At 33.9% G+C, this 23,722-nt stretch overlaps 1 protein-coding gene across 2 annotated transcripts in view; it reads right to left on the reverse strand.

The window, feature by feature from the left end:
* LOC124357665 (acetylcholinesterase-like) overlaps positions 1-23,722 on the reverse strand; it is a 34,286-nt gene that overhangs the window by 3,453 nt on the left and 7,111 nt on the right. The window contains exons 2-8 of one of the 2 annotated variants that reach the window (XM_046809646.1): positions 21,206-21,358; positions 18,876-19,013; positions 15,025-15,175; positions 6,990-7,175; positions 4,785-4,990; positions 2,125-2,290; positions 186-355 (exon numbers count right to left, since the gene is read on the reverse strand). In XM_046809646.1, coding sequence (XP_046665602.1) covers positions 186-355; positions 2,125-2,290; positions 4,785-4,990; positions 6,990-7,175; positions 15,025-15,175; positions 18,876-19,013; positions 21,206-21,352 — 1,164 coding nt within the window. In that variant the 5' untranslated portion in view covers positions 21,353-21,358. The remainder of the gene's footprint in view (positions 1-185; positions 356-2,124; positions 2,291-4,784; positions 4,991-6,989; positions 7,176-15,024; positions 15,176-18,875; positions 19,014-21,205; positions 21,359-23,722) is intronic. The other variant, XM_046809647.1, reaches the window with a different exon arrangement.

Below are 23,722 nucleotides of genomic sequence, written 5' to 3' on the forward strand. Positions count from 1 at the left end.
TTATACGAAATAAAATTACTATCACATTGTTTAGTCTACAATAAAAAGTGTTTAATCACATATGACCAAAGGAAAATGTATGTTTTTGTTGTTAATGTTCTCTGCAACCTTATAAGCCCTAATTATAAGCCATACAGAATATTTATTAGTATACAACATTCCCATAACTCTTAACATAAACTTACATCCAAAAACTGAGGTGCAACATCCCAGGACAAAGAGTCAGTGTTGGTGTAGAACTTCAGAATCTCCTTGCCCAGTCTCAGAACCTCCTCTTTCTTTGGTGTCTTGGCCAAGTTTTGAGGTACCAACACTGATGGGTCGTTATTTATACTATCAAACTGGAGCTTTTTCACTGAAACAGCATAACACAATATTTCAGCACAATGTGCACTGTTTTACGAAAATGATCTAAAGTTATACTTTTTTTTAATAAACTGTCATGTTGACACACTGACAGCAGTCCTTGCTTTCTTAAAGTCGGTACATGGCTGGTGTCACAGTAAAGGTGTTAATTAAATATCAGTTTTATTATTCAGGACGTTTACGAACTTTCAGAAATATTTTGGGAATTTGTTTTTCGTGTTTGTAACAAAAATGTAATATAAACATGGCTCAAAAATTGCTGAGCTTACCATCTGTCTGTATGTATGTTTTTTTGTTTATCTCTTCTATTTCAAAAACCAGTAGGAATTAAAATACTAAAATTTGGCACAATTAATTTTTTGGGGTCTTAAATCAAGAGAATAAATAGTATACGAGTATTATCATATCACAATTCGAGATAGTGGACGGTTGAAGTTTTTAAAGCTAAATGTTGTAAAAACCAATGAGTTCATGGAATTTTATAAGGGTAATAGAAGTTGCTTCATTTAATTACGAACATTTTGACTCCAAAAACATAAAAAATTGGTCAGTTAATAACGTAGAAATAAGCTTTTAACTGTTTTAATCCATGGTTATTATTCCTGTAAACAATTTAAAATTTTAGAAAGAAGACATTCCTATTAAGAGCATTTCTATTCTTTCAATGTGCCTGAATAGAAAATAACACTTTGTAGTTTAAAGCTTCTTATTTACTACTTGCATCTACTACCTGGTTGGGTTTGGAAAAATAAATAATGATAAATTTTTAATGCGCATTGACAAATGTTTTTAAAACACCTTTGTAAACCACCTTTAAAAGTTCTAAAATTTAAGATGTTATATTTACAATTAGAGCAATCAGATGGACACTTATTTAAAAAGGCATTTTCTCAATGTTAAAAACTGCTTCAGGAATCTCAACACTTTAAACTCTTGTATCTTTGTTTTTATGGAAAATATAAATATAAAAGTACCAAGAATACATGTCTTAAAATTAAGAGATGAGCTTTTTATAATTGCCTCGACCCTAGATAACGTAAAATCAAAATTGTATATTCATTAATTTTTTATAATGGCAATAGCCTAATTTAATTTCTAAATGTTCCTATTTTAAGATACAATGGGAAATATTATTCATATATTAATATTATTGTATGAATAATATTTCCCATTGTATCTTAAAATAGAAATATGTATGTGTGTGTGTGTGTGTGTGTGTGTGTGTGTGTGTGTGTGTGTGTGTGTGTGTGTGTTTGTAATACTTTTCTTATAGCAGATGTTGAGGAAACTGTATTCTCATTGGCCAATAAAGAAGTCATGTGAATTTCATCTTCTTAGGTCTCTAGGCCTGAAAAATTAGTTATCCTCCCCCATAACCTTTGTTTGCCAGTTTTGTGAAAGTATAACAAAACGTGACAGAGAGAATACATTTTTTATTTCTTATGAAAGATATTGATTTTGAAACTCTTTAAGAAAAAGTAAATTTTTTAAATAACCAAACAATGACAAACTAATTTGTGTATAAGAAAATACTCAGTCACTACAAATGAACTTTTCTTGTTTTTTTAGTTGAAAATTCCTTAATAACTCATCAATGTGAGATATCATTTCTGTACTTGTGCTAAAACTGATAAGAAATAATAGTTTCCTTTCATTTTTCTAGTTTGAGACCCTTAGGCCAGAGCTTAATTGATCTGTATGTAATTCACCACTGTACCAAATAAATGTAATTTTGACACTACCGCATGAATGACTTACTTATTAAAAGTAGCATTCCTTCCTTATCAGTGAATCCTATGATGATAGGCACCTTGGCAAAATCTCCTCTCTCCATCAGCTTACGAGGACAGTCAGTCAGAAACGGTGCATTTCCATATTTCTCCACACAAGGTGAAAATATAATTGAAATTCTCTGAACACGTTCCTATAAAAAAGTTCAGTCTGAATTAAACTGTCTATCTTTTTATGAAAATATATCTTACCTTAAAATGGATTACTGATGATGGCATATAACAAAAAAATCGTACAGAAAAGGCTATTATTAAAACACAATAAATTATTAGTGCTTTATAGATAACTTGAAGAAGACGTATGGTATTACATTGTGTAAGTTTATAACTAGTGTATGGTTATTGATCCTTATGAATTTTATATAAACATTAATCTTACTTTATGATGATGTGTAACCCTCTTTTCTTTCACCATCTCTGAATCATTCTTATATTGATAAATTTTTCAAGTTTTTTTTCAATTTTCTTACTTTCATTTTCATTGTTAGGAGAGCAAATAAAGAGGTTTTGACAGAAACAACAAATATATCTGGTGACCAAACACCTTAATCCAGTTAATTTTTACTGGATTCCATTTAACCTTTAAAGTGCTGACATCGCATTACGCTTCCTTTTCAAGATGTAACAATCTATAGATCGGGTAAATCATGTCACCCTTGTGGCGGGTATTGCAATGATGTTTAATGATATTTTCTGCAAAATGATTATTATTTTTAAAGAAAGTTAACACTTCAAGTTTGTAGATACTTGGAAGAGTAAGGAGATTCAGTTGGTGAATAAATCTTACAGTGAGCACAATAACCATATCCTGACATAGGAACTATCCTCTTTTGGAGTCTAAATACTCTTAAAATTTCACTAGATGACCCCCAGTATCTAATAGCATATTTCAACTTACTGCAAACATAAGCAAAGTAAATTTGAAGGATAGTTTCTTTAATAAGTACAGGCATAAATATTCGAAAAGCAAAAATAACTGATGACAGCTTGGTGCATAGGACATCAATATTTTTAGACCAGTTGAGTTTATCATCAAAAATAACACCAAGAAGACAAGCAAAGTTTGATGGGCTGATACCATTTACGCTAAAACTTGCTAAATTAGGGAAATTTGGTAAGAAAATCATTATTTTAGTTTTCTCTTCATTAAAATGAAAAACCATTTGACTTAAACCATATATTCGTCAACATATGACTGATTCATGATGATTTTTGGCTGTGAACATCATGACAAGAAGACAGATCAGTTGTGTCTTCTGCATAGGAAACAATGTCTGAAAAAAATAATGTATATAAAACCTTCCTTCAAAAGTTCCAAGTATAGTCTTGAGGTACTCATGAGCTGATCCTCAATCAACCCCCTTGAAATTGTCCTTTATTTGTTAGTGAAATTTCCTGCTTTCTTTCAGAGTGATATGAGGGAAAAATGGGAGAGCTGCACCGTTCAAGCCATATCTTTCCAGTTTGCCCAAAACAGTGGAATGGTTGACACAATCAAAATCCTTGGATAAATCATAGTATATCATACTGACACTGCAACACATTCAAAACGGCTTCCATGACATTATTAACAGTGCTAGAAGTTGAATCTGAAACAACACTGAGTTGCAGTCAAGAGTGCATTAGAGTCAAAGTATTATTTAAGTCTTGCCAGAATAGTTATTTCAAACATTTAAGCAAAGGAAGAAAGCCGACTAGTTGGTCTGTAGTTGGAAATCTCAGTTTCCTGGCCTTTACGGATTGGGCATATGGTGGATAACTATACATTTTCCGTAAAAATACCTTTAAAAAGGATTGGGTATTATTATGTGTGCCAAAGGAATAGCTTTGAGATTTGCACATTTCTTAAGAACTTCTGATGTACACCATCCCATCCACCTAACTTTGAGATTTCAGTTTTGAAATTGATTTTAGAACAGTAGGTAATGTAGTTGGCTCAAACAAATAAATTAAAGATTTATTTTATAGTTGAAGAGCTGGAATATTTGCAACATACTTGAGAGTTGTATGAAAACAAGCCACTTGTGATGGAATATAGGTTACTATTGAAAACAAAATATTTGTTAAACCTTCTTTCTACATCACTTGGGCTTTGAGGACCTTCATTACCATCAGTAAGGACAAAAGGGTTGTTTAAAGATTTTAAGTTACCAATCATTATTTACAATTTTCCAAGTTGCCCTACCCAGAGTACAGCTTTGTTTGATTTAATTAATGTTGAAATTCTTTTTCACATGAAAAATTACCCTATGAGATAGATTCATATTTTCCAAAACAGTAAATGATACCTGGTAAAGAATTGGTCTTACTTAAAACAAAGCTCCGTCTTGCATGCACATAAGTTTATATTGCTGTCATTATCCTAGACTTTTTCCCACAACCTTTTAGTTTTTCTGAGCATTCAGGACAAGCATGAGTAAAAGCGAAGAAAAGAATTTAAAACCAACTTGAATGATGCATTACAATCAGGAGCTTCTATGACATCAACCCCATTCTCATGTTAGCGGTAGGAATTGAGAGTATGAATATTTTTATCGCTACAAATAGGACTGAAAACTTATAACATTGACTGAAAAATTATATGTTATTGGACTGAAACCTCATAACATAATACAATGTACTTAATACATTTTCTGTACGGAGTGCCTCATTGTTCTGACTTTTTACAAGATCCATGGCAGGAACAGACATGAGGAATTCCAAAACAGTGTCAGGATCCTCGGAAGTACAACCCAAGTCTCTGGCCAGCAGCAGGGCTTTCTCTCTTGGATTGTCCTGTAAGGCCCACTGACTAAGTGAGCAGCCACTTTGAATTATGGCTTTGTGAAATAATCCTGCAATAAAGTATTATAGTTAATTTCTCAGCAACATTGTAAACATAAATGGGTCTTTTCAAATGTTTCCTTAAATTTTGGAAAACTCAAAGGTGTTGTATGTCAGCTAGGATATTAATTGTACTATTCTAATAAACATAAATAACATAAAAATTTGTGAAAAGAGCATAATGGATTACCATTATAGATTCACACTCAAATCATTTCTGAAGTACCATGTCGAATAATAATCCTTTTAAAGTAATTTTTTGTCATTTCACTCAGAGAATAACTTAAATGTTTGTTACTTTCTTTCCCGAAACCTTTTGATAAGTATTTGATGTGATTCAATTCAATTTAAAAAGTTTATTCATTTTTTGTCTAAAATGTTGAGCTATGCTCAAGTAAACATATGAAATGTCAAAATATTTTATGCTACATAACATCAATTGTAATAAGTCACTTATTTACAGAATTGAAACAATTCTAAAGAAAAACTATGCTAACTAAAAATATTTGTGGCTGTGAGTGAGAGAAACTTAAGATTACATTCTTTTAATGCGTTTAAAAATTCCTCAATCATGTACTAGAGCCGGTCTAGATGGTGTTTTAGAGAGACTTAAAATGCTGTGGAAATTTGAGATGTGGGGTTACAAGCTTATTGCACAGTTCTAAAGCTGAGTAGTAAACTCCAGCTTAATATAAGATAATTGACTATATCATCTTAACATTGGTCAGTTCAGACCATTCACAGCATTCATGACCAAAGTTCCATAAATTTACAAATAAGCACAGGACCTACAAAAGTGATCCAAGTTCTTTTTTCGCTACAAAGAATCCTCATTAACCTAAACTCCACAATATTCCTGCACTTTGTGCAACTTAAAACACACAGGGGTCTTCAATAAAACTATCTATGTTGTGAATGAAACTCCATTGTATTTGAATATTTTGGTAGTTAAGAGATAAATTAAAAACAATAGATCAAGGCTCAGAGTACCAATGAATGTGGATGATGAGAGAGGATAAAATTAAAAGGGACAGATAAGATGGTAAATTAAACTATGCCACTCATCAACTTTGTTTTTAACCGATCGTACACAATGTACGCTCACAGCACGGTTGACTTCACACTCTCTGGAGAGGCTTCATAGGGTCGACTTGAGGGGCTTCATGGTGTTGACTCTGTGTCCATGGGCAGACGGACAGTTGGAGATAGCTAATATTTCAGACACTTTACAACAGCAATCACTGACGTTGGGGAGAAACAAGTGGTTACAAAGGAGACTCTGTCCAGGGCCAAACGAAACTCCACAAAATCTAATGAATTTTAGAAGGAGGGCTTTTAAGATAACCTACATATTGTCACTTTCACTTGTGTAATCACATGTTTTAATTATACACAAAACAACCGAGGAACTCACCACAAACATAAAGATAAAGGGAGAAAGAGAGCGAGACTCGCTCACATCTTAAACGACTAGCCATCATTCCTCACCAGAGAGTGTACATGAGACGCTATTACTGATTAGCTATGTGAAGTGATCTCAGCTGATGTTAATTTAAATTGGCTCAACCAATGGGGAGCAATCAACTGATTCCACGTCTAAGTCCATAGTGCAACTCAACCCAGTTTATCGATTATTAAGACAGAATACAAATACAAACCAAATTATTCTAAACAGTGAATTTGAATCGTATTCCAATTAAACATGCTTGTAAATATTTTACAGTGTTACTTACCCCCAGAGAGTGGAGACAGCAGGTGGTAGTTTATAGAAACACCACCAGCACTCTGCCCAAATATTGCGACATTATCGAGGTCCCCTCTACAACTGTCAATGTTGTCTTGTTTCCACTATAGTGATATTATGTCTCTCACCTCTAGATAGCGGAGACAGCAGTTGGTAGTTTACAGAAGCCCACCAGCACTCTCCCCAAATATTGTGACATTTTCAGGGGCCCCACAAAAACTGTCAATGTTGTCTTGTTTCCACTATAGTGATATTATGTCACTCACCTCTAGATAGCGGAGACAGCAGTTGGTAGTTTACAGAAGCCCCACCAGCACTCTCTCCAAATATTGTAACATTGTCAGGGTCTCCACCAAAACTCTCAATGTTATCGTGTACCCACTGCAATGCCAATGCTTGATCTTTAAGGCCCAGGTTTCCAGGCAGCTTCTCGTTTTCAAGAGATAGAAATCCTGAAAATTAATTTGTCACTTAAACACTTGAAAGAAAAAGGACAAAGAAGTACTTTTTAAATAGTGCCATAACATATCTCTAAAACATTGTAATTTCTGTTTTCAACTGCAAGTTTCTAATCATTTTCTTATTTTAAACAATTTATTTAAATTCTTTATTGAACATATTCTTAGAGAATAGTACAATTTAAAAATTCATTTATCGTGTAAAATGGATGGTCTTGAAGCCAGAGTTTTAGTTTGTGTCCAAACTGCAGCCGGTCTCTCCTCTTCAGTTCTAGTGGGAGGGCGTTCCACAGCTTTGCTCCGACATACGTTGGCTTCTTCTCTGTGGGCGCTAGGCGGTGAGCTGGAAGATGGTAGTTTGCAGCATGCCGAGTGTTGTAGTCATGTTGCTGTGCTCCAGTCATCACTTCATCGGGTGATTTCAGGTGTACGTAGGTCACAGCTTCTAGGATGTATAGGTTGACCACAGTGAGAATCTTCAGTTCTTGAAAGGCTTGCCTGCATGATTCTCTTGTTCGTAGGCTTGCAAGGATCCGAATTGCTCTCTTTTGGTGTATTAGGACCCGTTGCAGGTTGCCTAGTGTGGTACCTCCCCAGACTGCAATACCGTATCGAAGATGTGATTCGTAGAGAGCATAGTATGCAGTTTTAGCTGTTCTTAGGTCGCTGATATGTTTCATCCTGCGGATCACGTACAGTCCTGCGCTAAGCCTTTTACAGAGGTTGTCAATGTGGTGTGTCCACGTCAGAGAGTCATCTATTGTCACTCCAAGATACTTTGAAGTGCTGATTTCCTCCAGTTCAGGCAGTCCTCCTACAGTGTCTTTGTGTCTTCCAAAGAATAGCTGTTTTGTTTTTGTCTCGTTTACAACAAGGTCATTGCCATGGCAGTATTGCACTGCCATATTAACAGCCGTGTAAGCAGCTATCTCTAGCTCTTCTTGATTTGTTTTTCCCGAGCAGAAGCACAGTATCATCAGCATACATCAGTGTACTGCTGAAATCCTCCATGTACTGAGGAAAATCGTTTGTGTAGAGGATAAAGAGGACTGGTCCAAGAACAGAGCCTTGCCGCACTCCTCGAGTGATGGCTTGTAGTCCTGAGCATATTTGGCGTGTAACTCCTTTGGCTGTGTATTTCACTTCTGTCATCTGGCTTCGTCCTGTGAGATAGCTTCGGAACCATTCCAGGGATTGTCCTTGTATTCCAAGCGTAGCTAGTTTTGATAGCAGGTGGTCGTGGCTAAGGCAGTCGAAGGCTTTGCTGTAGTCAAGGAATATGGCTGTGTGTAAGTGTTTCCATCTTCGAGTTGATCAGCTAAAAACTCTACAAGACTTATCAAAGCAGTTGTAGTTGATCTACCTGGTAAGAAACCGTGTTTATGTGGAGTCAAAAGTTGATTCATTGATAAATGTTCTAAAATCCTATTAAGAACAAGCTTTTCAATTACTTTAGAGAAGGTTGGTATCAATGATATAGGGCGGTAGTTTGAAGGTTGTGTGGTGGGTCCTTGTTTGTATTTGGGGTAGACTTTAGCTTGGAAACTCAACAACAGCAATCACAACAGTACATCGGACCTTAATAACACACTAGAAAAATTACAAGCAAAGATCTTAAATACTAACAACACAGACCTTGAGACAATTACCATATTGGCTGCAGAGGCTGGAAATGCGTTGCTAATTGAAAATAATAATCTCAAGCAGGAACTATACAGTTTAAAACTAACAAACTCTAATCTGGCACAGATGATTAATAAACAAAATAACACTGACGAAGTTAAATATCAGATAACAATTGAAGAGTTGGAAAATAAAAATGTATCCTTAATTAATAGGATTGAAACTCTAAATGAGACGATTGGGCAAATAGAAAAACAATTGGTTAAAGAAAAAATGCTTAGAGATGAGTTAACTTTAACATTTTGAAAAACTATGACAAAAATCAATCAGACATGATTAAAGAATATCAACTCAAAATACATGAACAATCTAATATCATAGCATCACTAGAAGGATTACAGGAAAAACATAACGAAGAAAATATCAAGGAGCTATCAGACTGTGGGATACAAACAGACCCTCAGCCTGAGACAAATATCCCCGATACCAACCCGCTGCCAATATTGTCCCCCAACTCTTATCTGTTGACTGAACTGACACAACTAAAGTTAAGGCAAGATAAAATGGAATATCTGATTGAGAACATGGAAAACACAATCAAGAACGCATTATTCGGGCAGTCTTGACAATACATTCAAAATAGCTAAATGCTCAAAACCAAAACCAAAACAATAAACAGCTTTAGAAAAGTAAGGAATGCAAAAATTTTTTCAGCATTTCCCTTAAAGCTTCCAAATACAGAGACGAATGCCAAAATCGTACTGAAAAAATCCCTCAATGTAGTCTAGGTGTTATTTTAAGCGGTAAACACCAAGAAACAAAGAAAGCCTCAATCCCGCAAAACAAAACATCCAGCTACCAAGACTGCAAAAGAAACATCTTTAGAGAAACCAAAACAAACAACTTTGTAAAAAGAAAAACCTCCTATGAATGCAGTAAATCGTCCCGAAGACCAAACTATTGAAGATTTTTATGGTCAATACATAGAAACATTTCATTAATCTAAACCAAGACCCTCAGACAATGGAGAAAACCCCAGGACCAATTTATTCCCCAAAGGGAAGACATCATAATCCAAAATAACAACTGTTTTTTTAGAGGAGATTCAAAATCACAAAGAAACTACTTAAAATCTCAATCTTCTAACGACACAATAAACCCTAATCAAGAACTAAATCAAACACCTAAACTACAGTCCAAAAAATGTAACAAATCCCAACTGATACTTCTACACCAAAACACACAGGAAGTCTCAAATAAAAATAAATAGACTGCAACATCTGGTAGAGGAAACTAAACCAGATGTAATAGTTTTGTCAGAACTTGGTATCTAAAATCCAATCAAATAATTAACACTGTCCATGTTTCGGGATTTCTCCCTTAAAGCTCACTTTAGTAGAATAGAACTCCGTAAATGGTGGTGTATGTATTTATGTAAATAATATTCATGAGAACTACACAGAAACCATAGACATCTCCCAGTACTGCAAAGAGCTCATATTTGAAGCAGTTCTCGTAAATATTAAAACTAAAAAAAATACAATTTGTATATATTAGGTACTTACAGATCACCTGACGGCAATCTGGAAGAAGCACTCAGTGCCCTCTCAGAACTCATTGAGAAGACAAAAAATTGAAAACTCCCACACTTATAATTATGGGGGACATTAATGTGGACTTACTAAAAACCAAATAGAAAAAATCTTATGCTAAATGAGACCCTTGCTATGCACAACATAGTCAGACTCTCCCGCTTCCTCCAAACAGAATCACTTCCCTTCAGAAACTTCTATTGACTGGATTTGCACTAACATGAATACTAAGCAGCTTAACCACTAAGGTAATTGACGCTGGGCTGTCAGACCACACCGCCCAAAGCTGCGGCTGTCAACTGCAATCCGAATACAAGCACTCAATTCCGAATCGGACGTTGCTTCAAGAATAATAACCTGCAAAATCTTAAATACCTGCTTAGCAAAGAGAATTGGCAAACTGTTCTTTCCACCAAAAATGCAGAAGTAGCTTTTAAAATATTCCTTAACATCGTGAACATTGCACTAAATTCAGCTTGCCTCAGAAGAAAAATAAAAATATCTCATAAACAAAAACTTAAATTTCTATCTGATCCTGAAGCCAATAAACTTAAAAATGAATATTTTAAAAGCACTCAGAAAATTTGAAATTACAGGAGACGTAAATGACAAACAATTAATGTCTGAACATAAAAAGACATATGACCTCCATCTAAAAACTACTGCGGAAGCAAGCAAGCTCAGACCACATACAGAATTCTGAAACAAATCAAAAGCAATGTAGGGAGATAATTAATTCATCATGGTCCAAAAAGAAACTAACATGAAACAAATACATTTGGAAGTAAATGGAAAACAAATAAACAAAGTGACAGATGTTGCTGAACACTTAAATACATTTTTCACAAGCATTGCAGAAAAAACACTACTACCACAGAAAAATCTTAAAACTAAAAACATATTAATGATATACCTCAACCTCCACAGTTTTGTAGTTTTCAAGATACAAGTGAAAAAAGAAATCAAGAAAATCATAAACCAGCTAAAAAACAAAAAACTCATCCGGAATGGATGAAATCTCATCTAAAGTCCTTAAACTCTGCTGTAATGAACTAGTACTCCCTTTAGTTGATGTAATTAAAATAAATCCTTAAGTACTGGTCATTTTCCTTCCCAGCTTAAAACTACAAAGGTCTTCCCCAAAATTCAAATCTGGAAATACTAACGAAGCAAGCAACTACCGACCAATATCTCTTGTATCGACCTTCTCCAAAATTTACGAGAAAGTTGTTTTTAAACAGACTTTTGAACCACTGCACAGAACATAACCTACTCAGCGATTCCCAACATGGTTTCACCAAAGGAAAATCTACTACAACAGCAATAGTCCAAATGGTAGAGTCTTTTGGTTGATGGCTTGGAGGAAGGAAACCTGACGACTGCAATCTGTCTTGACTTTAGTAATGGCATTCGACTGCCTGGATCACCAGCTAATAATTAAAAAACTAGAAACATTGGGACTATCAGGCATAGTTAAAGAATGGTTTATAAGCTACCTGAAAGGCCGCACTCAATTGGTAGAACTAAAGACATACAGAAAATGGGACCGTCAAAACAGCAAGATCCACCAGCCTGCAGCCTGTAAAACCGAGGTGTTCCTCAAGGATCAGTAATGGGCCCGGTACTCTTCATTCTCTTCGACAACTGATCTTCCCCAACAAACTTGGAAATACTTGTAATACTATAATGTATGCTGACGATACCACCCTGGTATTTTAAAGAACCAAAAACAGAAAGTCTAGAAGTAGCTTCCTATGTAACCTTGAACATGGCTTACCAATACTGCCACAATAACGACCTTGCAGTTAACACAGCTAAAACCACTCAAATAGCTTTTGGAAGAAAAGCTGACAAAGTCCCAAAACCTACCAGATGTAAAACAAACAAGATGAAGCTAAATTCTTGGGCATAACTCAATCTAGACAAGAACCTCTCTTGGACGCCTCAAGTGGATAATTTATGCACAAAGCTTAGCTCCAGCCTCTATGCGATGAAACGGATAAAGGATACAACAGATGAGAGAACAATTAGGGTGGCATACTTTGCGCTTTTCGAGTCACACATAAGATACGGACTGTTAGCCTGGGGTGGAACTTCAACCACTAACATGCAAAAGGTTCTCAAGAAACAGAAAAAAGCAATCAGAATTATCGCAGGACTGTATAAGACTCGACAGCTGCAGAGAAGCTTTTAAATCACTTGGACTTCTTACTGTTGTCTCTCTCTACATCGAGGAAGCTGTGATACATGCAATAGCAAAAACCCCTACTAGAAGAGGCGAAGTTCACCAATATAACCTAAGAAACAGCACCCAGTACAATCTTCTAGCACACCGAACGACTCAGTTTGAGAAGAAACCGTCATACATGGGAACCAAACTTCACAACCTCCTACCTCCAGATCTGAGAAGCAAGAATGAAAGAGAGCTACCACCTGCATTACACAAATGGCTTATCGAACGTCCATTTTATTCGATGGAAGAATTTTATCAACAGATTTTTTGACTTTTAATGTATTTAAAAAGTTATTTTCTTGTTACGTGTTATTATTGTAATTTGACTTAAATACTATTCTCAAAGAATATGTAAATTAAAGAATTTTGATTTGATTTGATTTGATAGCTATTTTTTAATGCAGATGGGAATATTCCTTGGCTAAATGAACTATTGATAATTTCTGTTAAGGGATCGACAAGCTCCTCTTTGCAGATTTTCAGGAGTCTTGTAGAGACATTGTCGTAACCGGTAGAGGTTTTTACCTTCAATGATTGAATGAGTTTAGTCATTTCCTCTCTGTTTGTTGGTTGAAGTATCAAAGTTGGGACATTGAAATTTTCTGCTGGTGTTATTTTCTGTAAATTAGGCTATATTGGTATATTGGTAAAGAACGTGTTAAGGTGATCGGCAATCAGTTTTGGTTCCTGTACATGTTTTCCGTGGATATCAAGTGCTAAAGGTAGGGACTTCTCATCTTTTGATTTCCTTTCAGAATTTATAATTTGCCAAAGAGTTTTTGATTTGTTATCTGACCTTGACACTGTTTCTGCATGGTCTTGTTTCCTAAGTTGTTTCAGCCTCAAATCATAGTCTTTTTTGAGCCGTGACATTATCAATTTGTCATTTTCACTTCCTGATATATTGTACCATTCTTGTGCTTCGAGAAACTGTCTTTTCATGTGTATTGCAATTTGGTCAGTCAATGTGTATTTGGGTTTTTTAATTTTATACCTGATTAATGGACATGTAGAGCCTATTGAGTTTAGGAGTATTTTTTGAAAATTGTTGTATTTTTCTTCTATGTCCTTTGCATGGTAGACTGTTGGCCAGTCTTGCTGGCTAAGATAATATTTCAGGTGAAGTAGATTCCGTTCACACATATTTCTTTGTTCGATAGTGGGCGGTGGAGGTGATTTTCTATTACAGTTGATTGTGCAGAGTTGACCTGTGTGGTCTGATATCCCAGTGTTGACTATTTCTACATTGAGGTCCTTGAGCGTAATATTAGTACAGACACAATCAATTGATGTTGCTGAAGTTGGCGTAATTCTTGTTGGTGGCAGGTCTAGTCTCTGGATATCATGTCCGCTCAACATATCCCTCATCAGAGTGTATTCATGATTTTTTGTTATACTGTCAATGTTAACATCCCCCATGATGATTATTGGATTGTTTGTTGGAATACTTTCTAAGACATCTGAGACTATCTCCAGACTAGCTTCAATGTTTCCCTGATTCCTGTAAATTCCAACAAGAAAAATGCAGCATTTTCCAAGTTTCACTCTAACTGCCGCTACTTCACAGACCAGTTCCTCAAAGAGATCATGCGTGTTGTGTATTTCAACATCATTTCAACATAATACAATACTATTACATTTGTAGTTAAAAACAGATGAGCAATATTTATATTTTACTATGTAGCATCCTACATAAAGAGCATTTTGCCTTTAGATTTTGGGGTTTCATTTTTTCCTAAGAGCTTCCATAGAAATAGTACCAGCAAGCTGAAAGAGCATTCAGAAAGTACTTGGCCACTTTAAATGTGTGTTCAATAGACATACATGATCCAATTTATAGAAAACTAAATTGAAATCTATTTTTTCATACCCTTGCCATGACTGAGCATACGTTGGGCTTGACTATGTATTTTCTTTGTCCGTTTAATGTCTTAATGATATATTTTATAATATAAATAACTAACAGATAACATTTACTACTTACTAGAAGTAATGCCAAAGAGTGTTACAGTATCCAATCAGTGACAATAATGAGTGTTTCAATGCCATCTCCAAATCACTGTATTAAATTTTCTTAAAGGAATAAAAATGCCGGATAAATTATAACACTTTCCAGAAATATTTGGAGAAATACTGAATAAAAGTACATACAGTACTAAAATAATGATTTAAATAATTATTTGGTTATCTTTTCACATACTGCCAGTAAACTGCAGTTTCTGGCATTTAATGATGAAATATGTAATAAATGGTTTTAAAAAGTTAAGTCTATTTCATTTTATTCAATTAGCTTTTGAAATAATATCATCATTGAAATAATATCATAATAACAACTTTCACTTGAATTTAAATCAATTACAATAGTAAAGCTTAAGCAAAAAAATATGTTGTATACCTAATGCTCCACACCGATAGTTCATGGATACATATACTATATCTTCTTCAACTAAGAAATCTGGTCCGTAGAGTTCAGAGGAGCCAGAATCAGCAAAAAATCCTCCACCATGTATCCACACCATCACAGCTTTCTTAGCTCCTTCTTTTGGCTACGTGGACAAGTAGAAATAGCTTTAGTGGTATTAAAGTTTCAAATATATTTGTATCATAAAAATTCGAACATTCATATGTTTATATATATAGTATTTACGATCAACTTAAATACCTAAAAGTATATATGTGTCTGCTTTGCACACAGCAGCTTAGCTCTCGGTATGTATTGTGAGGAGTAATATAAATACATAAGAAATATAAATATCTATAAACTAGATAGAATACAAACTTTGTCCTTGCTTTCTAATCTCTGTTCGCAGTATCATCCTATTTCTTTGTACCTATTTTAGGAATTACACCAGTTTTACACACCTAATCAGCATCAGTATAATATTCCTCACAGGTGCCCACTCAATGGCTTTTTCTTTCATGAAAAATTTGTACTTTGTGTGCATCGCTTTGTGATTCTATTTGGAACTGTCATGGACTCGATATGCACATTAGCTTTCTCAAATTGTAGTCATGAAATTAATAATGGTTTGATGATTCATGTGTGTATCCGGTTCTTTCAATTTGATTTCTTTTCCTTGTAAATATGCTGTCTCATGACGTGAAACAAATCCAATTTTGAGTGCATTATATGCACACATTTAAAATGTAGTTTATTAAATTGAAATGTATAACAATTTTTAGTTAAATAATATCCACATAAACTCGTTGAACTCAATCAAGCCTATGTAGAAATTAAGTTATTTGAAGTACACAGCTTAATTCGTAGTTGTATTTGACTGACATTATCATTTGATTGTATTGAAGAGTGCGAGATAAGTCATCATAATCAGCAGGATTATGACCAATATTGATTTAGAGGTGACAAATAAGGAATACCACAGATCTAATGTCAACTTTTACAGCTTGCATTGCTCAGGTTGTTGGCCTGTTGGTGGGGAGGGATGTAGCAATCTCCAGAACAGTCACATTTAGTAGTGTAAGAAACAAGTAACCATTGTGCTCAGTCAAATGTTGCACTCATCCTGTTAAAATCATTGATCGTTTGTGATTATTTATAATCAATTGTAGATTTATTCAATATAAATATAAAGCAGACTTATAGACAACATTATAAGCATAATATTACACTAGACTTGAATGAGTTTGCTAGCCAGCCTTGTTCAGTAAAAACTTTCAATATATAACACCTGTTCATATTCTACACATTTTTTTATCAGATAAATCATAGCATCTTCCAAAAGTAAACTGTTTGTAGACACTGAAAAATTTAAAACAATCTTTGTTCATATCTCTTTACACAATACCTTATAAGATAGCAGAGAATTTTAAAATCATTCACAACAATTTTTGTTGTTATAAGTATTTTATATTTCCTAATATTTCGAGATAACAGCTGTACAAAGATTTGAGAAGTATACAATAACATAGCGGCAAAACAAAAAACAAGTAATAATCCATGGTTGACTACACTTGCCTTACTTTCTGTCCACTACATAAAAATATCAGTTGCCTTGACCCCCCAAAATATTTTCTTGGCAACGTTCTTGAGCAAGACCACATTTCGAGAGATCTGCAACCTGATTTCTTCCTCAGGTGGATAACTAACGTAACACATAACTACTGCAATCTTGGTTAAAATAAACAAATCATACCAGAGTGATGTGACATGCATGTCAACAATCACAACAAACATCTTGTGTGTCAACTCCATGTACCCTACCACTAAAGCATGTCCTTAATAAAAAATAAACCCTAATTATCGAAAAAAAATAAAAAATACAGGTTTCAATAGGTCTGACTGACCATCCAACCACTAAAAATTGAACACAGCTGACAGTAAATAGCGAACGTCCCGGCAGAAACAAGGGTGGGCGTTTTTTATTATTAGTTCATCCTAGGTGAACTTTTCAAACCCATACTTTAACTTTGCATTGGATGATTATAATCTCTAATCTGTTTGATACTTTACTTGATACTTAATTTCAACTGATGATTGACTGATCTGTTGGTCCATTAATGTAATGAATGAAACATTGATTAATTTCATTTAGAAAAATGAATAAATGTGATCTAAAGATTTAAATATATTATTACAGTTTTTCACTAAATGCCAAATATTCAGGACAACTAACACCTGCTGAGTTCTTATCTTCTTCCGTTCAGAAATGAGTCTTCATCTTCTTCTGTTTAGAAGTTTCAAATATTCAATGTCTTTGAGCTTTGGAAAGTTTTATAACACTGGTCTAAAACATCGTTCAAACTATCCCTTGACTATGTTTTTATATTTCATTGTTTATTTCTACTAGATATTCTTAGTTCTACCCTAATATCTAGATTGAGACTTCATCTAGAGTTCCATATTATTTACTCTTATAATTGTGTTTTCATGTGAAATTGTAACCAATTATTTTAGTAAAACTATATTAGGTTTATTAAAACCTCACTGTTTGGCCGACAAATCTAAAAAAAGTAATATTTTCACAAAAATGAAAGACATTCAGGAATTACATTCATATCCCAAATTTAGTTATAATCAATGGTCAATATCATTTTAAGTTTTGCGCACTCCAGATTTAATGTTCTCTGGCATCACAATAACAGTTTTCAGCTAAAGTTATTCAAGTTTCTTTTACTATGTTTACTGACTTAATCAGTACCTACAATAAGGCTAGTTTTGTTTTAAATTTACCTTTCAAAATTTAGTAGTTAATAGGGTTTTGAAGGAAACAGGATTTTTCCGGACATTTGCCATCGTTAAGTGAAACAAGAAAACAGTAACACTACGTTTCGAGATCTGCAATCTGATCTCTTCTTCAGGTAAAGAACTAACCTAATACATAATTACAACCTAGTTTGTAATTATGTATTAGGTTAGTTCTTTACCTGAAGAAGAGATCAGATTGCAGATCTCGAAACGTAGTGTTACTGTTTTCTTGTTTCACTTAACGATGGCAAATGTCCGGAAAAATCCTGTTTCCTTCACAATCCTTCCATCGTCAAAAATAACCTTCAAACAAAGAATAGGGTTTTCTCGGTAGTAGCCATGTTTTAAAGACTGTTTCACATGAGCTTACTGAAGAACAAACGAGCTTAACAGATACATCTGAATTAATCAGCCTCATATCAGATTATTAAGCGACTACGATTAGTTTTAAAGATAATTTGCAGTTTATGTTTAGATTGTGTTTGTTAATGGACTTTTTCGGAACATGCTTTATGTTTTGCCTAAGTATTTGTGACAAATGTCATCAATGTTTGGATAAAAAATTTGGAGGAAATTTTCATTTGATGTATGGACATACCAATAAAGTGCATGCATATTCTTCTTCTTGAACAAATGCTGTATGTTCTTTTGGTAAACATTCAATGTACTCATATTTGAGGCTTTTATATATTTTGTGTTTCAATTATTTTATTCTAAAAATAATGATGTATTAGTGTTTTTGAATCATGAGTTCCCACCGTTTTCTGCACATGGCCTATGCACTAAAGTTTGTTTATTACAACCGCTTTGCAATGGGGTAGAATGCCAGTAACTGCCGCATAGCTATTTGAATAACACCACCAAAATAAATGCACCAGTAAAAATGTGAACAAGGTGTGGTTACTAGCACTTTATATATAGTATTTTTGAAGAAAATGATAAACGTAATCATACTATAGAGAAGATAAAAGAAATAAAAATGCATCTATCTAAACCCACTATGTTAACCAACTTTAAGTAAGGGTTCTCAAAGATTGTACCTGAGTGGTGTAGACATTGAGGAAGAGGCAGTCCTCGTCACCAACAGGGTAGTTAAATAATATGTGGTATTGAATGGAGCAATTTCCCTCCTTAAAAGCATCTCGTGTTCCTTCCCACTTTCCAAATGGTTCAGGAGGCTATAAAAAATTTGTAAAATGTTAAGTGCAAAAATTTTATATCAATAATATTTTATTAATCAATAATTAAGAAAAGAAATACTAATTACATATCTACAACTGCTGAGGGTTTAAACATACAAGTATATATTCTGGGGCAAAGAAAGCAATCAATCAGGCAAAGAAAAAGAGAAGGATTACTTACATACACTATGTATTGGCCAGTGATTCAGCTAAAAATTATTAGTAAAACAAAATGGGTCCAAAGACCATTCACAGCAATATTTTCAATAAAATTAAATGTGGTGTACAACAGTATATCAGTAAAAGATAACCAAAGTATGTTTGGTTTAGGTTTATAAAATAATCTTCATATTCATGTTGTTAGTGATTGGTCTTATGCTTGGATACTTGGTTTCTCAGGGCTGTGTTCCCAAAGTGTCAAAGTACCAAACACAACCAAGTTGTTGACCACTAGGGTAAGGTTAGGTTAAGACGATTACAGTGGGGACTACAATTTTTAAAGTAGTCTATAAAAGAATCCATCTGATGCAATTATGCTGCAGCAAATTTTTTATGTGCTTCTAAAATTGTTTGGATGAACTATTTCTGTTACAAAATTTGGTAGCACCTGATAAAAATTAATATCTACATGCAATAGTTGTTTTTCTAACAAAGCTAACCTCTAATTATAGTACATAAATGAATTTTGTGCCTAGTATTATAGATGTGGGCTCTTTGGCCATGGTATGTTACATTTTGGCTTATGATATACATGACTAGCTCATATACATAAAGGAAGGGTACCGTCAGTATACTTAGTTTCACAAACAGATCTTGGCAATGCTCCAAGGAGGGTAGACAAAAAAATCGCTCTAATGGCTTTTTTTGTAATATGAGAATGTTATCTAGGTGGGTCTTAAGACCTCTCCAAAGGGCTATATTAGATTACACTAAAGTACATCGATTTTCGTGTAATCCACTGGAAGAGGACTGCACATGATGGACAACAGGAAACGGTACCACGGTACATGACTGCATAAGCTGGATGGGTGCCGAGAACACTTGGTATATAGATGCCAAGAGAGTGCTGTCATGAGTGAGTATATATCACAGCACCAAGGAGAATGTCACTAGAACTTGGTAAGTTGAAAGTGATATTTGCCACAGTGTAAAACTCCATTTTTCTGACAACTTCCGAAATAAATTCTTTGAAAACCAGGTATTTTAAGTTTTAAAAGAATCTTGACCCATTCCCATTTCCTTGGTTATTTTGAGTCTTAATTAATATATCCAATTAAATACAACTTATAGGTTTTATTTTGTTGATACATTTTCTGTATGATGTAAAATTATTGGATATTAAAGAATTAACGATAAATTATTTTTGAAGAGTATACATCGATAAACTAAATTTATGTAAATACTCGTATAACAAAATTTGATACACAGAAATTAGACAGATTTTAAGTAAACATTTTCTTACTATGGTTTAGAGCATAGTGGTGTTCTCAAAGAGAGTTTATGATACTATGTGTAAAACCAGTTCAGTCATCTCTTTTAATGATGTTCTGATGACAGAATCCAAATTATAGAGCAATGGCTGTGACATTCTTACTAGGAGTATGTACAATTATTATTTCTGTTACATGTCTCATGAAGTTAAGCAAACTGCGTCTGACACTTATTTCCGGTTTATACGTTTGGTTTCATTATTGAGTTTGCCTATATCAATAATAGGCAAGTCAATATTCTCAGGTCATTGTAATCTACTTCTGTCCTAAGGTATTTCTTATGCTAAGGTGCTAATTATCTCTGCTATACATGAAACCGTTCTTGGGATAATGTTCTGAGGAACTCACATGGACATACACCTTTTTAGAAAACCCCTCTTCTCACACCACGCACACTCTTTAGTTCAGCCCTATTTATTTGCAGATATAATATATTCTTCCCCTGATTTATTGCTTATCTGAAGGTACATGTTGTACCGAAAGGATTCAAACGTTTTACTAAACAAGACAAAAAGTGTCAGAACAATTGAAAAGTAGAATGATTAGGCTAGTAATTACAATCGTAATGATAATACCTGTCACTGAACTGAAGTGTTGCAGAGATAACTTTTTGTTTATATTTGTATCTTGACCAACTAATCCAATCAAAAATAGATGAGAATGTATACAACTTTGTATTGGAATATTTTTAATACTCACTTTGAATCTTAATTCTCCAATGGGAGGTTTCCCATAAGGAATGCCTTGAAAAGAATAATAAGTTTTGTTATGAATCCCTGATGACTTCTTGACAAGACCTCTTAACTTGCCTTGTTTAGTCGAAATTTCAATACACTCTTGATTCATTTCTAGCTGAAACAAAAATTCACAAATAAACAAGTCATTCCTATCATTGATTGTAAAAAATAACAACTACCTTTTTTCTCACGAGGTAACAAAATTTATCATTATAGAATTGTATAAGCACTTTAAGAGTTGGTCATCATTACTTTTTGGATTACATACCACTAGATGGACAGTTCTAATCACAGTGTTTACAACGTATCATAGCAATACAGAAGGATTATTTACATAACCAATCATTTAGTTTAATTTACTGTACTTTAATTTGCATTGTCTACCTCTTTTTAAACATAAATATTCTAAATGACAAAAGAATAACTCATTTTACCATTAATTTAGATCTTACTAAATGTAAAGAGATCCTTTGTAAGTGCAATCTTCAAAACATTTTTAAGAAATAAAGTAGTGAATTAAACATTAATTATAGTAAGAAGATTAGCTTAAGAAAGCAAAATAATAAATGTTAGGGAGTAGCATACATACCGGGTAACTTAAAATCCCCCCCCCCCCATTAAATTCTTATGAATAGAGAGAAGGTGATTAACTTTAGGAGGTGTTTATATGACCAACTGAGAAATTTTTATGTATGACAATTTTTTACTCCTCCCCCCACCCAAAATGGTGTATGTCAAAATTTTTAAAACATAACTCTAGCAAGTAACACCTTATTTTAAAAGTATAATAAAACGAAGAGGAATGGCGTAAACTAGAGGTCTCTATTGTTACTCATTTTAAGTTACATTTAATGTTATTGAAAGGCAGATAAAACATTCACTCACTAATTATTTTGAAAACTTACAGCACAATATTTTTAAATAAGTTATTAACATAGCATTTATTAGGTTTTGTTCTGTCTGACCGAAGCCCATTAGGAAATCCTGAGAACACCAATAAACTGGTTTTGCCATGTCATCTCTTATTGGTTATCAGTTAGTATGCAAGACACATTCAGTCCACTCTGACACAGTAACTGAACTGAATAACACGTTAACAGACAGAATGCTCGTTATCAGCCCAAGCTGACGTTAACCTTCATTGGATGAGAGAGCAACAGACCCAGCACCCTGAAAAATTAAACGTTTGGTTTGGCATTGTGAGGGATCAGTTTGTTGGGCCCTTTTTTACTGATGAAAACCTTAATGCCAAGGTATACCAGGAAATGTTACAAAATCAGGTTTATCTAGCTATCCGAGTAGCAACCAACTACTGTAATGAATTTTAATGGAAAAGACATTTATCACACTTCCACATTAATTTATTTAAAAAGCGCTTTTGTCGGTTAAGGCATCATTAGAACTGATGATGCCTTAACCGGCGAAAGCGCTTTTTAAATAAATGAATATGGAAGTATGAAAAATGTCTTTTTCATTAAAACCTACTCACTTCCATCAAGAATACAAAGCAGAATACTGTAATGAAGTTTGGTTCCAGCAGGATTGAGAACCTCCGCACTATGGCCTGCATGTCCGTGAGTATTTAAACAATATTTTTCCACATCACTGGATAGGCAGAAGAGGAAGTATCGAGTGGCTACCAAGATCGCCAGATCTATCTCCACTTGAGTACTTTGTGTGGGGTCACATTACAAAACATCTATAAAATGAAACCCCAGTGCATTAATGACCTTAGGGACAGAATAGTCCATACAGCGTGCCGTTTTAAGTTTCTACAACAGGCTTGGACATTGTCAAACTGTCCTAGGACAAAAGCTTGAACATCTGATATAAAAAACACAGGTTAGTAAGCTTTAGCCATTTTATTGCTTAATGTAATTATAATCACTAGTGCTACTGTAACTTTACATTTTCAAATTTTAAACTGCTCCCCAAAAAGCCCATTTTTGGGAAATGGTTCACTTTTGTTTCCTAGAGGGGTGTCCTGAGTTTCATTTTTCTATCTTTATCAATTGAAGTTTGAGCAGGATCCATCCATGCTTTTAACTTAATTAATTTCAATGAGCTACCATTTTTTACTGAGATAGAAAGCTCTAGTTTTCATTGTTATTATTTTATTAAGACCTTTCAATTAAGGTGTCACTTAATGGATCTTAAAAATTTTGAGCCACCCCCAAAATCCCATTTTTGGCGAAGTGGGCAAAGAAATAACAGAGACAGGTTCACTTCTATCTCCTTGAAAGGTGTCTCTATTTACATCCTTCCATATTTATCCATTTAAAACGAAACAGAGTGTTTCTATCCTTTTAACTCAAACTGTATATCCAAATTATTGTTTTTCTAAATCTTGAAATGTTTCTGAGAACTTGTCATGCTTTAATAAATTTATAATAAAGTCTGATATAATTATAACCTTTTTTTATTTTACTTTCTTTTTAAGCTTTTGCATAAGAAGCTTTAATTCCTATAAGAATGAATT

The sequence above is a fragment of the Homalodisca vitripennis genome, chromosome 3 (assembly GCF_021130785.1).
Source record: "Homalodisca vitripennis isolate AUS2020 chromosome 3, UT_GWSS_2.1, whole genome shotgun sequence".
Classification (NCBI taxonomy): domain Eukaryota; kingdom Metazoa; phylum Arthropoda; class Insecta; order Hemiptera; family Cicadellidae; genus Homalodisca; species Homalodisca vitripennis.